Source organism: Notolepis coatsorum (assembly GCF_963971535.1).
Source record: "Notolepis coatsorum genome assembly, chromosome: 13".
In the NCBI taxonomy this organism is placed as follows: domain Eukaryota; kingdom Metazoa; phylum Chordata; class Actinopteri; order Aulopiformes; family Paralepididae; genus Notolepis; species Notolepis coatsorum.
The window spans coordinates 116,011,878-116,034,089 of NC_140177.1; the positions used below are offsets into that span (position 1 = coordinate 116,011,878).

The following is a 22,212-nucleotide window of genomic DNA, read 5'->3' on the forward strand; positions in this document are numbered from 1 at the left end:
TTGGATTGGTCCCCGGACGCGGCGCACGCTGCAGCCCTTGTCTGCTCCCGGCTGCCCTTGGGGGGGAAGGACGACGGGATGGGAGGTGCAGAGAACATTTCATCAGCGACTCAGTGCATGTGTGTGTGTGTGTTCCTGTGGGTCGCCCATCACATGACAAATAAAGACTTCTTCTTCAGTCAGGACAGCTGAAACCCAGCCAAGTTTCCACTGTCAACTAAAAAGACACCTCTTCAAACAATATCTGTAAAATATAATAACAACCTCCTTACTGTCTGTACTATTACTAGTACAGTACTATTAAGGTATGCGCATGCGGAGTTCGGGAGTAGGTGTGGGAAAGTGATTATAGCTCGGCCGAGAAAGTGCTGATCGACGGAATGGAATTGGGTTCTCCATGTTCAGGAGACTCAGGCGTATAAAAGTGTATTGGATCATGTCTCCAGCACCCTCACAGCTGTAGCTACAACCACTTAACCTGTTAAGCTGTAGCCCTATTTTCAGAAATTTCGCCTAAAGGTACATGTACCTAAGTAAATGGAAGATTGCTCCACTTCTACAAGGTCAATTTCGCTGCTGTCGGGACAAAACCTCATAACTCCAAAAACCCAACTTTTCAGCAGATGAAAAAAACTAACACAGATTTGAGGGTGAATAGAGTTAGGAGGTTTAGACAGATGATCGGTTTAATGCTTTCCCATTGTTTAAACTTTGTAAAACCCACACACACATATGGAGGATGATCTACGGAGTTGATTTATATAATAAAAAAAAATTCAAAAAATGGAGTTATGAGGTTTTGTCCCGACAGCAGCGATTTGCATGTTCTTGGTATCTAGGAACATCTAGGGACCTGGGGGCAGTGATGCGTTCCTCATGGGACGGGGTTGCACGCAGTGCAGCCAAACTTTTGTGAGCAGAAGCGCGTGCACGCACGGCACGCGCGTGCACACAGGAATGCGCTGCACTCGCCAACTCGCTAAGTACCCACCTGGCCAACTTTGCATATCAATAGCGGCGGTTGTCAGGTGTGTTGAATACGTTCTCAGATACATTCACACAGAACTTGTGAATGAAATGTGTTACATTCCATTTGTAGAGGCAATAGACCTATCTCAAACCCTGCCCTCTTTTCTTGATCCTCCAATCACAACTGTCGCTTACCTCGGACAAACCAAGTTTGTCCGAGGTAAGCGACAGTTGTGATTGGAGGATCAAGAAAAGGGGCAGGGTTTGAGACAGGTCCATTAGGCACTGTCTTTAGTCTGTGCTTAAGCGAGGGGACATTTATGCGCATGCGCGGGAGAGTGTGTGCACATGGCGTCATTAGCGTGCGTGCAACCAGTGTTGATATGAGGAATGCAACACTGCCTGGGGGCATGTATTCCCAGTGTCAGAAATATTGTGTCTGTTACTAGGCTTGAGTAAATTGTAATGAAAAAAAGGAGAATATAAATGATGATATTTTTTTGCATCTGTGCCGGTGAACAACACCATGTTACACTTGTAACAAAGAGATTTCGCTCCATGAGCTCATTCACCACCTTATTGAGACCAAGTGTACAAAAAATCTAAGCAAATTAATAAAGATGGGAAGATGATTAAATAGAAGGATTTGTAGATACAGTAATAAATGATAATCGATTTTAATTATAAATTCATATTTGACCAGGGCGGCTAAGTGGCGCAGTGGGCAAGGCGCTCGCCACTAACGCAGGAGATGCTGGGTTCGAGCCCAGCTCTCAGCGTTGCTTCTGGCTTGGCTGGTCGTTCATACTAATACAATTGGCAGTATTAGGGGGTGGGAAAGCCGGTGGGTGGGGATCGGACGTTGTGGACGGCGACTCCTACAGGTCGGTTGGTGCGCCTGTACAGCAGAATCAGGAAGTATCGGGGGCAGCGTGAGCCTCCCACGCGTTACTCCTCGCCACTGAGAGATCGCGCTGTGCAGGTGAAAAGATGCGACGGCTGCCTCCTCATGTACCGGAGGGGACACGTGATACAAGGCTTCGTCCACATTGCAGCCGGCCAGTGGGAGGCATGGTCTAACAACGTTCGAGACAGGGGAGGGTAGAATTGGATCATATGAAATTGGGATGGGAGTAAAATAGAATATGGGGAGAAAAAGTAGATAAAAAAAAAATTCATATTTGACCTTGAACTTGACCTTATTATGGCCAAATCATACATCTATGGATAGCGAAAAGGCTCATCTTTCCAATGGCAGGGTTAAATCTGGATTTAGTCATTTCCTCACGGTTTTACGATAAAAGAGATATAATTAGCATTTTTTCGATAAATTCTTATTTTCTGTAAATCTTACAAAACATCGGTAAAAATGAAATTATACACTTTGCTGTTTTGATATGGTTATGGTCTTTACTCTTGGCAAAAAATAAATAAAAAAATTCCCTCTTAACATCCAACATGTGGGCCCTCATGAGGACGATTCGCAACGCGCCACTTTGCCGACCTCTAGCGGCTCGGGTGTGGATTTCTTTTAATACAATATATAGATAGAATTAAAGCCATATTTGTTTCCTGTCAATTGCCCTTTCAGGTGACCAAATCCGTTCAGCGGTTCTCGAGTTACATGCCGATATGTGAGGCGTGCGCCAAAGTACACATTACCACCCCCGACCTCCGGGGGCTCTAGCTCCGTCAATCATTTGGCGATCTCGAAAATCTTTGGACAGGGTTGTAGCAAATGATAATACGGTCTCTATTGATCTATTTATGATCAATTGGGGGACCTTACGGCTTATGTCAAGGCTCTCATCCACATTCATTCATTCCCCCCCCCCCCCCGCTCTCCCATGATTTCAGAATACCGGAAGTGTTGCGGTGGTCTATAATCAAATCAAATCAAATCAAATTTATTTATAGGGCCCGACAACACACGTTAATGTCCCCATGGGCCGTACAGATCTTCTTTAAACAAGTCAAGAAGAAAACATAACAATAAGTCAAGAACAGAACAAGAACACCATAAGGTGCAAACATTTTTAGATGGATGCAAATAAATGAAAGAATAAATAAAACTAACTATAGTTAGTTCCAACCAAGTAATTTGATCGGACAAGAGGCAATCCATGAGTTCTGATATTCAGTATAGACCACTGCACTTCCGCGTTACATTGAGCTCATGGAGGAGAGAGTGACTTTAACTCGGGTAGAGCAAGTGCCGATCAGCTTGGGATTGGTCTCTCCTCAGACTGCATACTACTACTCACCATAGCTGGACCTTTAGAGGTGTTCTACATGTTTGTGTACACCGACAAAGAAGATAAAGATACGTTTGATACTGTTGTTGGTTTGATGAACATTGTACACCAAAAGAGGGTGATACACCTGAGAGCACGGCCTCTTGGTGTATGGGAAGCAAGACGTCTCTTGGTGGGAATGGTCTCTCGGTGTCGGACTGTGAACGGAGCAACGCGACTGTATGGTGGTTGGTGTCTCTTTGTGCCTGACAGAGAGCGGAGCAACCTGTAACCAACAGAGATTTATTGATTGATTGATTGAAAACTTTATGAACAGATTGCAGAATGGGTACAATACAGTACGGCTCAATACAAACAACTTAACCTCTTATCAAGCGGGCAGAAAAGTGGCCATTTTTTTTACTTCAACTTGAGGACTGCATACTTTTTTTGCAAACCAAAACAACATACTTTATACTTATAGCACATGCATGAGTCTCTTTTGAAAGATGACATTCTGAAGTTTCTGATTCCAGAAAGAAAATTCACTTTTAGTGCTAACGTAACATGAACTTGAACACAACTCTGAACTTGAGTTGTAAAAAAACTTGTTACTCAAGTTTTTCTGTATAGTTAGTAGTCCAGAGGTAGTATTTCCCCAGAACGGGGTATGGCGGAGGGGGTGGGTGGGGAACACTGTACAACTGTACAAGCAAAACTGTACATTGGAATATTGACAACCATACTTGGTCATTTACTGTACATTGAAGGGGGTTGGGTTAGGACATTTACAGGGGCCAGTTTCGAATTGCAGTCTCCCTTAGGTGTTCTTTGAAAGTGGGTAGTGATTCACATTCCTTTACAGCTTTGGGTAGGGCGTTCCACATTGATGTGGCATAATTGCGAAACGTGTTTAGTCCCTTGTTTGAGCCGAATCTGGGTTTAACATGATTTGTGGAGCTCCCTCTTGTGTTGTGATCGTGGTATTCACTGACCTTTGGGAAGTATTTTGACATGTACATGGGTACCTTAGTCGTGTAGTGTATCTTGTAGACCAGGCCCATTGCAAGTTGCTGTACTCTGTCGTCTACTCTAAGCCATCCTAGGTTGTCAAAGTGGGCAGGGGTGAGGTGGGTTCTAGGAGTCAGGTCAAGCAGTAGTCTGACCAGTTTGTTTTGAGATGTTTGTGCCTGCTTTGATCTTTCTGAAGACCATGCTGAGCCCCTTGGTTTTCTTGGTGTTGAGGGTCAGGTTATTGTTGGCACACCACGCCATTTTATGAGACCCACCACCAGGCACGTGCACACATAGAGCCCAAGGGGTGCTTGAGCACCTGCCTTTTTGAGCCTCATAAAAAAGTGCCCTTTTTTTTTTTACCGTTACGCAGGGGGGTGGGGACCAGAGTTACAAAGTGTAACTAATAAAATGTTGTAAGACTACTTAAAAAAAACTTCTTTCTGAGTACTTTAAAAAACTTTTAAAGAAAAAACTGGTACCCCTCCGGTACACGAGGAGGCAGCCTGTCGCATCTTTTCACCAGACAGCGTGGACTCTCAGTGGCGAGGAGTAACGCATGGGAGGCTCACGCTGCCCCGATACTTCCTGTCTCTGCTGTACAGGCGTCACCCAACCGACCTGTAGGAGTCGCTGTCCACAATGTCCAATCCCCACCCATCAACTTTCCACCCGCTACCTCTGCCAATTGAGATAGTATGACGACTGGTCCAAGCCGCAGGCAACGTTGACTCGGGGAGTCGAGACCGGAGTCTCTTGCATTGGTGACGAGCGCAATCTCTGCTACGCCACCCAGCCGCCCTTAGTACTCTTACTTTGATGTGAGTAGTTTTGCAAACAAGTGTTCATACTCTTATTTACAGTAAGTTAAAAGAAATGTAACCCTCTGGCCACTAAAAGGCACGCTACCGAATACCGATACATATCACAACTATTTCCACCTCTGGGGACTAAAAGGCACGCTACCGATACATATCACAACTCTCTCCACCTCTGGGGACTAAAAGGCACGCTACCGATACATATCACAACTCTTTGGACGCTGTCTCTGTGTAATTATAGCCAAGGGGGGCGGGTTCCGGCTTGGAGGGGCTTTTGCAAGCTGATGCAGCTGCTGGCTTCATTCGAAACGATTCAGGAACCCTCCCTCAGCTACCACTCCCTGGTCGGAGGATGAGACACAAGGGAACCGGGCCCAGATTGAAAAAGGGAGAGGTGGGGGGAAGTTGGAGCAGGTTTGGACCAGTGGGTCAAAGGTCTCTGACCTTTCAGTATTTGTAGAGGAAATGGATTGAAATAGGACCTTTGACAGGTGGGGTACAGTACATTATACAGCTAGACGGGACAGTAAGGAGACTGGAAGGTTTGAATGTTTGTTTATTATAGCCACTGTTCTTCCCGGGGTCCACATTGGACAGCCAATTAAGGAGAGGCACATGCTTATAACATGTAGGTTAGTCTATTGGAAATGGGTAAGCGGTTGAATTTCTAGTGCAGCAGTAAAGTACTTTGGACCAAGAACTCTGAAGATCAGTGAATTTAGGGGCACTTCAATTTGGACTTAATACACTATTGTCATCAGTGGACTGGTTAATGTAGAAAAGGGGCTCTGATCTCACTCTCATTCAATGTTTGGTCCATGCCACTTCAGGGAAAGTGAAAAAGGGCAGCGCCACAATGTTTAATCCCAAGCCAACATTCCAGCACTGTGTCTAATCACGCCAGGCAGCCGCGCGTGACTGTTCCTCTTTCCATCGCTCAATATGGAGCTCAAAAGAGACTCTTCTAAGTTCTTGGTGACAAACACGAAGCACAGCTGCTTGTGTGGAGTCATGCACCAGTAATCTGGCCACTCCGCTGAATGGAAAAATTATGAATTGATTTAGGTCTAACAAAGTGAGGCTGCATGGATGGGGGGGGGGGGGTTCCATCATCCCTGTGCTTTGCATCTTCCCAAAATGTCCGAGTGTCACCTTACAGAAAATACTATTTATAGCTGTGTGGTGGTGGTGTGTCTGTGAGTGTGTGTGTGTGGGGGAATTGACGCTGCACCCCTATCTGTCGATCGCCTGTCACCCAGACGAGGGCTGAGAACAGGTCCCCCTCTTGATCCTGAAGCTCCCACTGAAAAGCAGTAGGTGGAGTCTCTCCCTTCCCCCCTCTGTTCCAAACCTGCATTGGGCCACAGCGGTAGGGAGTCACCTTCCTCTGGTCTCTCAGCCGAGCAAACCCCCCGATGGTCCTGGAGCCCCAGCCCCAGATTTAAACACCCAAATCATCCACTTCTTCATCCAGACGTCAAAGCCCAACTTAACTTAACTTCTCCAAGAGGAAAAGACCTCCAGGTAGTTCCGTCCACTTTGACTTTTTCCCCAATCAACCCCATGGATCAGCACAAGTACCGCACGGCGGGCGTCCAGGAGAAGCTGGAGGTCCTCGGGGTGGAGGACGAGGCGGGCAACCCCATCAGCGCCCTGACCATCCTGTCCCTGTTGGAGCGTGTGGCGGGCATCATCGACAACGTCCAGTCGTGCCAGCAGCGCATGGAGGAGCGGCAGCTGGAGCTGGAGAGCAGCATCAAGAACATCCAGGGCGACGTGATGAAGCTGGCCAAGGACCACACCGCCACCAGCGGCACGGTGGAGAAGCTGCTCCAGAAGACCCGCAAGGTCAGCGCCAACGTCAAGGAGGTGCGCACGCGCGTGGAGAAGCAGAACGTCCGCGTGAAAAAGGTGGAGACCGCGCAGGACGAGCTCCTCACCCGCAACAAGTTCCGCGTCGTCATCTATCAGGTAGCGTGAGGGCGGCGGGTAGTGGTGGTGGTGGTGGTGGTGGGAGGGGGGATACTTTTGTTATGCAAAGATTTAACCGTGTCGAGAAATGCAATTGTGGTGATTTATTGATGATGATACACATGCAAGTAGACACACGTTAAGTATACCAAAATATACCCCCCCCACAAAGGTTTCAATACACCAATGCTAAATGTGTCCAATCAGTGCACTAAGTAGATAATACAGGCACTTAACTCTGCCGGGTTGCTGTGTCCCAACCGGGTTTGGGTTTAAGGGGAATTGGAGCGTAATTAAGTTAAAGTCTTAAAAATAGTGTGGATGCAGTCCTCAGAATAACACATACTCTGCCTCCTGGTTATCTGCGCTATAGGCCGAGATAGAGAGAGAGAGAGATCTTATCTCAAGTTGATGCTGTAAGGTGGGTGCGGGAACAGTTTTAAGGACCCTCCACCGCTAATCATTGTAATTTACAGAAATTATTTCTCATTTCTCTGAGAGAGAACACACATTGCTGTGTAAAATCTAAATAGCAGATGACTCCTCCAGACAGGTCAAGTGAAAGACGTGAAAACAGTCTAACAAGTCTAACACCCAGCTCTGGAGTTCCAGGCTATAGAGTGAATCTATAATAAGACACATTATTATAGTGAGTGAGTGTTACTGCAGAGTAAACACAGGTATAAATAACATGCATTATGGTCCCATGCCATTAATCTGGTGCCAGAGCCATTCCAGTGATCTAGTGTGCACAACGCCAGCGGCCCTGGCACTCCTAAATGGAATGGAACCATAATTAATGTTTACCCTGCTATGACAAATACAAATGGCCACTGTGAAAAGGGTGTCTGTCTATGGATTAAGATTAACCTGAACAATAATTTCCATCTATTTTGGAATTGACCGGTGGATTCGGTCTTTGTCACCGGTATTTCCGAACCCTTTCTAACGGTAATAAGATCACTGTGTGTTTTCCCCCTGGCAGCTGCCGTGGCTCCGTGACGGGGAGGCCTATTCTGGGAGCCATGGCATGCTCCCTTCTGCCAATGGGGACACACAATAAATTGCTGTCAGAAAAATAAGGCGCTGCTATGCCCCCTTCTAATGTGGCAGGGGGCCAATATCAAATAGAGTGTGGGGGGGGGGGGGGCATGGGGGACATGTCAATCAGAACCAGCTCAGGAACCGCCCTCCTGTCACGATTGATACGAGAGTGATATCAGGCTGCAAGGGAGACGGAGTGCTGGGTGAAGGATGTAGCGATTACACTGGTTTCCTTTTTAACGACTCCTCTGTGTAATCTGCCATCTGTACTCAAGACAGACGAGTGTCATTCGTTTCATATTGGCTTTCAACGTTTAAATGTACGGTATTGTTCTTGATCGAGCGTCATCCATACACACGCGGGTTTTACATTTACATTTTACATTTTCCTTTAGTCATTTAGCTGACGTTTTTATTCAAATTGCGTACAACAAGTCAGCAGGAGGGGTACACCTCTGGTGAAGTGGTATTCTTCATCTAGCAGTGTCAAACTTGAGTGCTATACTCTGAGTTCATAGTAGTATAGACATATTATTAGCATAGTAGGTAGTAGTATAGGCATAGTAGCATAATACATAGTAGATAGTAGTATAGCCATAGTAGCAAAGTACATAGTAGATAGACATAGTAGATAGTAGTATAGACATAGTAGCATAGTATATAGTAGACTACTATATACTATGTACAATGCTACTATGTATATACTACTATTAGTAGTATAGACATAGTAGCATAGTACATAATAGTAAAAAACAGTAAGAAGGTTCGTTTTTTAGCGCTTCATTTAAATGAAACAATTGACACAATAGCTTTGCTGTAGTAATTACATACTGAGTGATCTGGGACCTGGAGTTATATATGGAATGATATGGAATTATATATGGTTATATAACTGCAACAGAATCATCGTCACACATAGATAGTCCATACCCTCCCATGATGACATATCCTACATTTGAATGTGATGATCTAATGTGCTTTAGGTTCGAACCGCACAGTACAATGAAGCCTATTTTTGCACCGTTAGTCCCATAGCGGGTCTGGATTTCAGTCCGGCCCGTGGAGCAGACCGTCTCAGTGTAGGATTTCCATATGACTGATCCCCTGTCAGTTATTCTGAGGGCCCCGGGCTCGTCAGGCCAGCGGGGCAGACATCTCCTAATATAGTCCTTTCACTTGTGACGCAGCGGCAGCAGCGATGGTCGGCAGGTCGTTTCACTTTAGTTAGGAAGTGATGAGTGGTTCCTCGCCGGTGGGGAGAGTCGCGGCACAGCTGAGTAATGGCAGCCAATAACGCACTGGCAAAACGGGAGAAGTAACAGGAAGGAGATATATGATTGTTGTTTTACACCAGAGGGCTCTTGCACACAACTGTAGAGACGATATATTGGACATCGAAGTAGAAGCCCTTCTAAGTTTACCTTGTAATATTTCTATAGAAGCTTGAGGTAGAAAGAATTATTAATGTGTCAAAGTTAGAATGAACTCAAATCAATCAATACTGACCAAAGATCAGATAAAACACTTTGCAGACCACTTGTGAATTTTTAGACCCTTTCTTCTTTTTTAACAAATAATAATAACAATGTACACTATATCATAGTATGAAAATGATTTTAATTTGATATCAGATTAAAGGGGAATTTCACCAAAAAAACAATGCTGATTTATTTTGCATATATAATCTCACACACATCCAAAAATTCTAAACGAGGGACGTCATCTTGGACATTGAGTCCTTGTGTTGTGTTAATTACAGCACCATGAAATGATAAGGTAGCAGTCCCTTTAAGACAAGATATTGCTTTTCATTTATTTATTTACAATACATACATAGAGCCATTTACAGTACATCTATAGAACCATGTACAGTACATACTGTATATATAACCACTTACAGTACATCTTAAAATATAATGTATATTTATTTAGACATACAACAGCATATGCGCTATATAGGAGGAAAAACAAACAAGCAATGGAATAAATTAGGTTCTACTGTACTCCATCCAACCTTTCTCATTATGCGAGCGATGATCATCGTCATGGAGATGGATTGCATTGTAGTCTATTCCCGGTATATATTTACACTGAGGTATTTATGTATATCAATCTTTTTGGCCGCCACCAGCGAAGGAAATTAATAAAGGCGTTGGCCCGCGTTCCCCATGTCGTGTAATTATCGTGTCGTTCATAGAGGCTGAACATGTTGGGTTGACCCCCCCCCCCCCCCCCTTGATTAATGAAGGAGATTGTTGCTGGTGGCTGCATCTTAATTAGGATTAATTGGGTTTTGTATCCAAAGTCACCTGCAGGGCCCAGCAGGTGTTGTATAGTATGAGAACGGAGGGGAATTCTCTTGGCGATACAGAAGCAAGGTTGGATTTGATGAAGCGAGCACATAAAATGGCCATTGCCAGATATCATTGTCTAATATAGGAGCCCTATTCCTTCTCTGGGTGTTGATCTTTTCTTGGAAAGTATATTTACGAGATGTCTGTAGCAGAGATGACATTAGTAGTCGTAAAGATTATAAACAATGTTGTATCCCTGTGTGTGCAGCAGCGCCCTCCAGAATTATAGGTACACTTAGTAAAGAAAATAAGGCTATAAGAGATAAAGACATACTACAATATATTCTATGCCAAGAGAATTAAGTCATCATCATCATAAATCATAATCCAATATTGAGATGCTAGCAAGATGTTTAGCTACCTGTGGAGGAATATCTTAGTTGGGACACTGATTACTGATCTCAGTAACTCACTACACTTATTATAAACACAAAATAGCTTTGTTAGTGATGTCCCAACTAAGATATTTGTGAAAGAAAAGAATTAAGCTGTTGCCCGAGGAGCATTTCAACTAGATCAAACAAACTGGATACAGCAGCCGTGGGTCTCTGGGAAATTGTATGCATACTTGTAAGCAGACTTATCAATGGCAAGAAATGTTTCAAGTTGATCCCATATTTTTTATTGCAAAGTATACAGTCTCTCATACAGTCTCCATAGTGAAGTGTTTTTGACGGAGTGTTCCTTTAACTATATGCACTCATTCCTACAAAGTCACTTCACATAAGTATCACAACAATGACCCCAGTTGCAGAACAGGCATCTCTCTCTCTCTTCTCTCTCTCTCTCTCTCTCTCTCTCTCTCTCTCTCTCTCTCTCTCTCTCTCTATCTCTCTCTCTCTCTCTCTCTATCTCTATCTCTATCTCAATCTCAATCTCAATCTCTCTCTCTCTCTCTCTCTCTCTCTCTCTCTCTCTCTCTCTCTCTCTCTCTCTCTCTCTCTCTCTCTCTCTCTCTCTCTCTCTCGAAAAAGGATAGTGTTTCTACCGGAGACATTCATTGTAATTATACGACCACAGCTAATCCCCTCATATATACATAACTGGGGTTTGGTTGATTCATTGACGGGAGAATGACAATTGTATGTTTCCGATTGCAAAAATCTGTATATTTTTGTTATCATTAGAAATAGAATCTTCATCTGAGCCTAACTAGCCTACATGTTTGTCAGATGAAAGATGTGGTTGGTGAAGCTCTATAAAACCCATTATACCTGCACCACAGGCTGTATCTTGGCCAACTTTGACTTAGGGTTAAAGTCAGAATACAGATTTTTTTTTCTTTTACTGATCCTATTTGATTTTATTACACTTTTTTGGTTCAAGGAGAGGTGGGACTAGCTGTCACAAATCATATATCACTGGACCGTGGCGTCTAGTGATTAACTGAATATTCTGCCCAAGGTCTTTTAGAGGTCTTGGAAATCAGAGTTGAAGCAGAGTTGCAGTGCTATGAAAACAGGGCCAACATGAGTATGAGTCCAAGTAGAACAGCTGTTGCTTTGCACACAGTGCACCCATGCTGTGATTGTTATGTTATAGTCCAGAGCTGCTGCCACTTTGCACACAGTACACCCAAACTGTGATTACTGTAAATTAGTATTGCAAAATGTGCTACTTTTTATGCTACTTATATTGCTTTCTTGTCCTATTTTATTGATGTCTGAGGCCAAGGAGCCAAGACAAAGACTTTCACTCATTCATGCTGTACAGTATGGAAGATGTGACAAGTAAAACATTGCAGATTACTCCAGACAGCAATGCTGGATTATGTGTGCACTACATGGCAGCGCTAGATATTATGTGTGCACTACATGGCAGCGCTAGATATTATGTGTGCACTACATGGCTGACTAGATATTAAGTGTGCACTACATGGCAGTGCTAGATATTATGTGTGCACTACATGGCAGTGCTAGATATTATGTGTGCACTACATGGCAGCGCTAGATATTATGTGTGCACTACATGGCAGCGCTAGATATTATGTGTGCACTACATGGCAGCGCTAGATATTATGTGGGCACTACATGGCAGCGCTAGATATTATGTGTGCACTACATGGCAGCGCTAGATATTATGTGGGCACTACATGGCAGCGCTAGATATTATGTGTGCACTACATGGCAGCGCTAGATATTATGTGTGCACTACATGGCAGTGCTAGATATTAAGTGTGCACTACATGGCTGACTAGATATTATGTGTGCACTACATGGCTGACTAGATATTGAGGTTCTGAGGGAGCCTGAAAGTCCCAAATGGAACCTGGCTGAAAGAAACTTTAAATACATGTCTCCTTTTATCTCAGTACATTCAAGTTGGGCTTTTAGAGTTTAGAATAATTGACTCAGGTCACTCAACAATAAGGCATTATTAAATCCACTGTATATTCCATAATGTACAGGCATAGAGGATATACTAATATGCAGGTCTACGAAGAGTATCAACCTGGGCACTTGAGTAAATACTAGGCCTGTCCCCGACTAAGGATTTGTATAGTCGTCTTTGATTGGCCAAAATTTGGGCTGTGGGGGGTGCTTAATGTCTGATTTAACTTTGGATCATTCCATTTGGGCTGTGGGGGGTGCTTAATGTCTGATTTAACTTTGGATCATTCCATTTGGGCTGTGGGGGGTGCTTAATGTCTGAGTTAAGTTAAATCTCCTTTCGATCGATTGGTCGACTATTCGACTAGTCAAGGTCAGCCCTAATACATACATACCTATGTGGTTACCGTGGACATGGGGAGAAGGGGTCAGAGAATGCCAGCCTTCCCTGTAGCAGTATATATTCACCTCCTCCTAACATGCTGCTCCAATGTCCAAAATACCATATAACCCGACCCTTGTGCCCAGAAGCACTGCATGCAAGAGGCTGCAGTTGCGGTCGGGAAGAATATCTCAAAGGAATATCGTGTTACAATCATGAGTCTCATAAATACCTTTGGCTAGCGGCCATGTTTCATAAGTTAGTGGAATTGCACGTAACATTACAATCTTGGTTCAAGAACAGGTGCCAATAAAACCATCAAACTCACAGTAATTTTTGTTGGCAATTTTTGTTGGCAATAATCATTTACAACATTTTACAGAAGACTCTAATTTACCATCTTTAGATAATAAAGGTACAGTTCAGACTACAGTTCAGACTACAGCAGGTACAGTTCAGACTACAGTTCAGACTACAGTTCAGACTACAGTTCAGACTACAGTAGATACAGTTCAGACTACAGTTCAGACTACAGTTCAGACTACAGCAGGTACAGTTCAGACTACAGTTCAGACTACAGTTCAGACTACAGTAGATACAGTTCAGACTACAGTTCAGACTACAGCAGGTACAGTTCAGACTACAGTTCAGACTACAGTTCAGACTACAGGTCAGACTACAGCAGGTACAGTTCAGACTACAGTTCAGACTACAGTTCAGACTACAGCAGGTACAGTTCAGACTACAGTTCAGACTACAGTTCAGACTACAGTTCAGACTACAGCAGGTACAGTTCAGACTACAGCAGGTACAGTTCAGACTACAGTAGATACAGTTCAGACTACAGTTCAGACTACAGTTCAGACTACAGGTCAGACTACAGTTCAGACTACAGTTCAGACTACAGCAGGTACAGTTCAGACTACAGCAGGTACAGTTCAGACTACAGTTCAGACTACAGTAGATACAGTTCAGACTACAGTTCAAACTACAGCAGGTACAGTTCAGACTACAGTAGATACAGTTCAGACTACAGTTCAGACTACAGTTCAGACTACAGTTCAGACTACAGGTCAGACTACAGTTCAGACTACAGTTCAAACTACAGCAGGTACAGTTCAGACTACAGGTCAGACTACAGTTCAGACTACAGTTCAAACTACAGTAGGTACAGTTCAGACTACAGCAGGTACAGTTCAGACTACAGTTCAGACTACAGTAGATACAGTTCAGACTACAGTTCAGACTACAGTTCAGACTACAGCAGGTACAGGTCAGACTACAGTAGATACAGTTCAGACTACAGTTCAGACTACAGTTCAGACTACAGTAGGTACAGTTCAGACTACAGTAGATACAGTTCAGACTACAGTTCACACTACAGTTCAGACTACAGTAGATACAGTTCAGACTACAGTTCAGACTACAGTTCAGACTACAGGTCAGACTACAGTTCAGACTACAGTTCAGACTACAGCAGGTACAGTTCAGACTACAGCAGGTACAGTTCAGACTACAGTTCAGACTACAGTTCAGACTACAGTTCAGACTACAGTAGGTACAGTTCAGACTACAGGTCAGACTACAGCAGGTACAGTTCAAACTACAGTAGATACAGTTCAGACTACAGGTCAGACTACAGTTCAGACTACAGGTCAGACTACAGTTCAGACTACAGTTCAGACTACAGCAGGTACAGTTCAGACTACAGCAGGTACAGTTCAGACTACAGTTCAGACTACAGTAGGTACAGTTCAGACTACAGTTCAGACTACAGTTCAGACTACAGTAGGTACAGTTCAGACTACAGGTCAGACTACAGTTCAGACTACAGTTCAGACTACAGGTCAGACTACAGTTCAGACTACAGTTCAGACTACAGCAGGTACAGTTCAGACTACAGTTCAGACTACAGTTCAGACTACAGTAGATACAGTTCAGACTACAGTAGGTACAGTTCAGACTACAGTTCAGACTACAGTTCAGACTACAGGTCAGACTACAGCAGGTACAGTTCAAACTACAGTAGATACAGTTCAGACTACAGTTCAGACTACAGTAGGTACAGTAGGTACAGTTCAGACTACAGTAGATACAGTTCAGACTACAGTTCAGACTACAGCAGGTACAGTTCAGACTACAGTTCAGACTACAGTTCAGACTACAGTAGATACAGTTCAGACTACAGCAGGTACAGTTCAGACTACAGTTCAGACTACAGTTCAGACTACAGTAGATACAGTTCAGACTACAGCAGGTACAGTTCAGACTACAGTTCAGACTACAGTTCAGACTACAGTAGGTACAGTTCAGACTACAGTTCACACTACAGTTCAGACTACAGTTCAGACTACAGTTCACACTACAGTTCAGACTACAGTTCACACTACAGTTCAGACTACAGTAGGTACAGTTCAGACTACAGTTCAGACTACAGTAGATACAGTTCAGACTACAGTTCAGACTACAGTTCAGACTACAGTAGATACAGTTCAGACTACAGTTCAGACTACAGTTCAGACTACAGTTCAGACTACAGCAGGTACAGTTCAGACTACAGTAGATACAGTTCAGACTACAGTTCACACTACAGTTCAGACTACAGTAGATACAGTTCAGACTACAGTAGATACAGTTCAGACTACAGTTCAGACTACAGTAGATACAGTTCAGACTACAGTTCAGACTACAGTTCAGACTACAGCAGGTACAGTTCACACTACAGTTCAGACTACAGTTCAGACTACAGTAGATACAGTTCAGACTACAGTTCAGACTACAGTTCAGACTACAGTTCAGACTACAGTAGATACAGTTCAGACTACAGTTCAGACTACAGCAGGTACAGGTCAGACTACAGTTCAGACTACAGTTCAGACTACAGTAGGTACAGTTCAGACTACAGTTCAGACTACAGTTCAGACTACAGTTCAGACTACAGCAGGTACAGTTCAGACTACAGTTCAGACTACAGTTCAGACTACAGCAGGTACAGTTCAGACTACAGTTCAGACTACAGTTCAGACTACAGCAGGTACAGTTCAGACTACAGTAGATACAGTTCAGACTACAGTTCAGACTACAGTTCAGACTACAGGTCAGACTACAGTTCAGACTACAGTTCAGACTACAGCAGGTACAGTTCAGACTACAGTTCAGACTACAGGTCAGACTACAGTTCAGACTACAGTTCAGACTACAGCAGGTACAGTTCAGACTACAGCAGGTACAGTTCAGACTACAGTTCAGACTACAGTAGATACAGTTCAGACTACAGTTCAGACTACAGTAGGTACAGTTCAGACTACAGTTCAGACTACAGTTCAGACTACAGTAGGTACAGTTCAGACTACAGGTCAGACTACAGCAGGTACAGTTCAAACTACAGTAGATACAGTTCAGACTACAGGTCAGACTACAGTTCAGACTACAGTTCAGACTACAGGTCAGACTACAGTTCAGACTACAGTTCAGACTACAGCAGGTACAGTTCAGACTACAGCAGGTACAGTTCAGACTACAGTTCAGACTACAGTTCAGACTACAGGTCAGACTACAGTTCAGACTACAGTTCAGACTACAGCAGGTACAGTTCAGACTACAGTAGATACAGTTCAGACTACAGTTCAGACTACAGTAGGTACAGTTCAGACTACAGTTCAGACTACAGTTCAGACTACAGTAGGTACAGTTCAGACTACAGGTCAGACTACAGTTCAGACTACAGTTCAGACTACAGCAGGTACAGTTCAGACTACAGTTCAGACTACAGTTCAGACTACAGTAGATACAGTTCAGACTACAGTAGGTACAGTTCAGACTACAGTTCAGACTACAGTTCAGACTACAGTAGGTACAGTTCAGACTACAGTTCAGACTACAGGTCAGACTACAGTTCAGACTACAGTAGGTACAGTTCAGACTACAGTAGGTACAGTAGGTACAGTTCAGACTACAGTAGATACAGTTCAGACTACAGTTCAGACTACAGTTCAGACTACAGCAGGTACAGTTCAGACTACAGTTCAGACTACAGCAGGTACAGTTCAGACTACAGTTCACACTACAGTTCAGACTACAGTTCAGACTACAGTTCACACTACAGTTCAGACTACAGTTCACACTACAGTTCAGACTACAGTAGGTACAGTTCAGACTACAGTTCAGACTACAGTAGATACAGTTCAGACTACAGTTCAGACTACAGTTCAGACTACAGCAGGTACAGTTCACACTACAGTTCAGACTACAGTAGATACAGTTCAGACTACAGTAGATACAGTTCAGACTACAGCAGGTACAGTTCAGACTACAGTTCAGACTACAGTAGATACAGTTCAGACTACAGCAGGTACAGTTCACACTACAGTTCAGACTACAGCAGGTACAGTTCACACTACAGTTCAGACTACAGTTCAGACTACAGCAGGTACAGTTCAGACTACAGTTCAGACTACAGTTCAGACTACAGTAGGTACAGTTCAGACTACAGTAGGTACAGTTCAGACTACAGTAGGTACAGTTCAGACTACAGTTCAGACTACAGTTCAGACTACAGTAGGTACAGTTCAGACTACAGTTCAGACTACAGTAGGTACAGTTCAGACTACAGTTCAGACTACAGGTCAGACTACAGTAGATACAGTTCAGACTACAGGTCAGACTACAGCAGGTACAGTTCAGACTACAGTTCACACTACAGTTCAGACTACAGTTCAGACTACAGGTCAGACTACAGTTCAGACTACAGGTCAGACTACAGTTCAGACTACAGTAGGTACAGTTCAGACTACAGTAGGTACAGTTCAGACTACAGTTCAGACTACAGCAGGTACAGTTCAGACTACAGTAGATACAGTTCAGACTACAGTAGGTACAGTTCAGACTACAGTTCAGACTACAGTAGGTACAGTTCAGACTACAGTTCAGACTACAGTAGGTACAGTTCAGACTACAGTTCAGACTACAGTAGGTACAGTTCAGACTACAGTTCAGACTACAGTAGGTACAGTTCAGACTACAGTTCAGACTACAGCAGGTACAGTTCAGACTACAGTAGATACAGTTCAGACTACAGTTCAGACTACAGCAGGTACAGTTCAGACTACAGTAGATACAGTTCAGACTACAGTAGATACAGTTCAGACTACAGTAGGTACAGTTCAGACTACAGTTCAGTTCATGATGAATTGAAAATGTGGGACCCTGATGTAGACGAAAGTCTTTCTCTGGTCTGCATCCCCTTAACAATTGTGTGTATTGAGCCGTACTGTATTGTACCCATTCTGCAATCTGTTATTAATAAAGTTTTCAATCAATCAAACGCGTCTTTAGCTATGAATGAACAAAACACTATAACTTACCATCTTTAGGATAAAGTTTGAAAACTTTATTGTTTCTCTGAAAACGTCAAACGGACATATGGTCCTTCGTCTGAGATATTCAATTCATCAGGGCCATGCATTAGACATTGTGAGGTTCTGATATAATTTAAGCCGACGCTACAGACTCCAGTCCCTAGTGGCTTAAACTTTTAAGTAATACAAGATAAAACACTCAAACATTTATCAGTTGCCAAGTCCAATTTGCTTTTAAACGTATAGTAGATAGAAATAATTCAACCTGCCAGGACCCGACCTCGCACTGCTTTCAAAATATAACTCACTAATGCAAAACTTCCAATAATAGATTCTAAAAACATGTATTTATTTTTCACATTTCAACTCACTGTAATGTCTCTCCTTTTTGGAGCACGTGCTATGCTATAACTGAATGTATTATGCCTTTTCTTCCAGGGGGACACTCAGATTCCCTCGGTAGCAGTGACGAAGACCCCTAAGGGCCCCGGCTTGGAGGGCCTGGAGATCGAGCCGGACACCTACGACATCCCGGCTGACCTCTCCTCCGACGAGGAGTACATGACGGTGGAGGAGGTGGACTCCTCCAGAACCACGCGCTTGAAGAAGTCTGGCATGAAGGGTATCGAAAGCATCAAGGCTGCCTTCTCCAAGGAGAACATGACCAAGACCAAAGACAACCTAGGCACCAAGTTCCACCACCTGGGCGAGAAGGTGGTTCCCCCCGAGCGGAGGGAGAAGATGCACCAGGCCGGCGAGCGCATGAAGCAGTCCGGAGAGAGGCTCAAGGAGAACATTGCCAAGAAGGCCCCCACCAAGGAGTCCTTCCGTATCAAGCTGAAGAAGGAGAGGACCGTGGCCGAGGGCCAGGAGGGTGCGGAGGGCGTCGGAGAGGTGGAGGCAGAGGTGGAGGCGGTGGCAGAGACGGAGGAGGCGGCGGCGGAGGTGACGCCCACTAAAGGGAGGAAAAGCCCGGGCGTGGCATACACAGAGGTGGTGACGGAGACCAAGAGAGAGGGTCCCGTGGAAGAGCTGGGCGCCACCCAGATAGTGGAGGACATGGGGAAGGAAGAAGAGGAGTACGCCGCAAAGTAAAGTCTGCTCGGGATGCGGCTGCGACACAGCGAGTCACGCAAGAAGAAGAAGGAGAGAGAAGCTGGTATATATAGAGCCCCACGGAGAAAAGAGAAGAGGGTCTGTGATTGGTCAACATCCGTGATGGACATTTTCTCTTTGTCAATCAAAATGTATTAAAATTGAAGGAGTGCTCTGGTTGGATCTTAAGATACTGATCTGCCTTTTAAGACGGAGAGTGTGAACGGATGATAGTTGTCCTTTTTTGGGAGGGTAAGACAAGTCCATTATGGAAACTATCAAACTATTAGTCGTTACAAGTTTTCAAACTTTGGATTTTTATCATTTAAGATGTTAGGGTTGGCAGTGGTACATATTCAGAGGTGAATATGATAAATTAAAAGAAATATATAAAAAAGATTCACGGAAGAAGAATTCAGGCGTAGGGCTTTAAAGGGAAAAAGTAGGCTAACTCGTCGATTGTTGTGATGAGAATTCAGAGAACAACAGAGAGTATTTCTGAAGTCCTATCTACAAGAAATGTGCAATCTTTGTAATTAATGACCAGTGAATAAGTGCTTTGCGAGTTTGAGTTATTTTGCACAAGGTGGCCAAGAGGGAACCGAAGTTGAACAGAGAGAGGAGCCGATAAGGACGGCAAATGGTGCTGAGAATTGAACTGAGGACAATGAATGTTGACGACAAGTTTGTGTATGATATTGATCTCGGATCTGAATGTAAAATTATGTACATATAGGAAAACCATTAAACATGCAATTGGCCTCTGCACCGACCTCAGCTGGTCTCTGAGCGATCTGGTGGGAAAAGAAATAACAAATGTAGTCTATAAAATGGATTTAAACGTCAGACTGGGTTCTGCACGCTAAACATAATCCAACACGTATTGACCACTGGAGAGGAGTTAACGTTACAGGAGACTTTTTTTTTTTTTAAGTGGTGTTAGAGGGTATAGTCACTAAGACAGCTGAACATTACGTTTCATCAAGCATGGTGAACATAGTAGTACATTAATGAAATGGCTAGGCTTTGCATGTACTTTGTTTAGCTATAGCAGAAGCAAAGCAATCTCTTAGAAACGTTAATAATTTTTGCCACGTTTATTTTGAGAGGTTATGCATAGCTTAACTGTTGTCTGTGGTATGGATATAGAATAGAAATTAGTATGACTGTATTATAATAGTTTTTTGCTCTTTTAAAAGCATTTATAGTAGGTTTTATGGTTTTATGAACTGGACTTGAAAGGTTTATGAGCACCGCTGCAATTTTGTGTAAGAATGTACACTTCTTATTTTCACAGCTATGCATTTCAAGTTGAATACAGTTTACAGCACAACTATGTCCTTTGTAAAGATAAGGTAAAGAAATGACGATCTATAGAACTATCAGAATTGATCATTGTGTCATATTTGGAGCCATCATTTTCAAATATTGCTAATATGTAGACCTATGCAACACCTTGGTTAACAGACCACTGTTATCGTCTTATTCATTACAACGCGTACCTTTAGCTCACACATGCTGTATGAGTAAAGAAAAGGGCACATTCATGGTCTGCAATGTAAGCTACTGTATACTAAAAAAGAAAAGTGATTCTACTGGAAGTTAAGGATGGAGAAATTAATGATGTAGTATCATAGTGGAAGGTGTGAGGTGTGGCCTAATGGTTATAACTTAAACACAATCACTTTTTCTTTTTTTTCCATTTATCTTTTTTATAAAGTAGCATCTCTTGTATTAAAGTATACCTTCGTTAGTGCATTAGAATATGCTACTTTGTTTTTGCCATTACTGCTGTATCCATTGAATATGCTACTTTGCTTTTGCGATTACTGCTGTATCCATTGTGTTCAGCGGTCATTTTTGTGTGTGTTCATATCTACTCCAGTGTTAATGCTTTATAAAATGACAATCAGAATTGATTTGTGACTTGTTTTATGTACCATGTGTAAGCAGCATCAGATATTCATCACTTGTTTCGTTTTGTATAAATAAAGGCCTCTGGAAACCTAACACGTTTTGAAAGTGTGCTGTGTGCTACACCCACCAAAAACAGTGTTTAATACAAGGGAAGAAAGAGGTGCTAGGAAATGAATAATTACAATTAGATTTAGACTTGTTTCTTTGCATAGAAAACCTAAACTTAAAGGAACACACAAACAATTAGCTTATCGTCTTCTCCAGAGAGAGACAAGAAGATAGATACCAGTTTCCTCTCTGTGCGTTCAGTAGAAAGCTATGTGGCTGCATGTTAGCCTAGCTTAGCACAATGAATGGAAGCTGACATGTGCCTGTTTAGCCTTCGGGATAGGTGTTAGTTGGACAATGCCTAGGCTAACCGGCACTGTCCGCTTCCATTCATTGTGCTAAGCTAGGCTAACATGCAGCCGGATAGCTTTCTACTGAACGCACAGAGAGGAAACTGGTATCTATCTTCTTGTCTCTCTCTAGAGAAGACGGTAAGCTAATTTCCCAAAATGTTGGCGTGTTCCTTTAACATGTTCCACAGATTCAAGGAAGTTGTATAAAATTCTTGAAAAGTTACATAATATGGTAAAACTTCAAATAAAGGCAGAATCCCAAATAGTTGCCCGTCCCAGAAAAAGGCAGTGTTATAGATAAAGGTAGGTCTCAATTAGAAGCG

At 43.3% G+C, this 22,212-nt stretch overlaps 1 protein-coding gene across 1 annotated transcript; it reads left to right on the plus strand.

The window, feature by feature from the left end:
- The first annotated feature begins 6,402 nt into the window (after positions 1-6,402).
- Positions 6,403-21,575, plus strand: cavin4a (caveolae associated protein 4a). Its single transcript, XM_084326797.1, has 2 exons — positions 6,403-7,009; positions 18,915-21,575. The coding sequence occupies exons 1-2, from the start codon at positions 6,602-6,604 to the stop codon at positions 19,569-19,571; spliced, it is 1,065 nt and encodes a 354-aa protein (XP_084182923.1). The 5' UTR covers positions 6,403-6,601; the 3' UTR covers positions 19,572-21,575.
- The last annotated feature ends 637 nt before the right edge of the window (positions 21,576-22,212 follow it).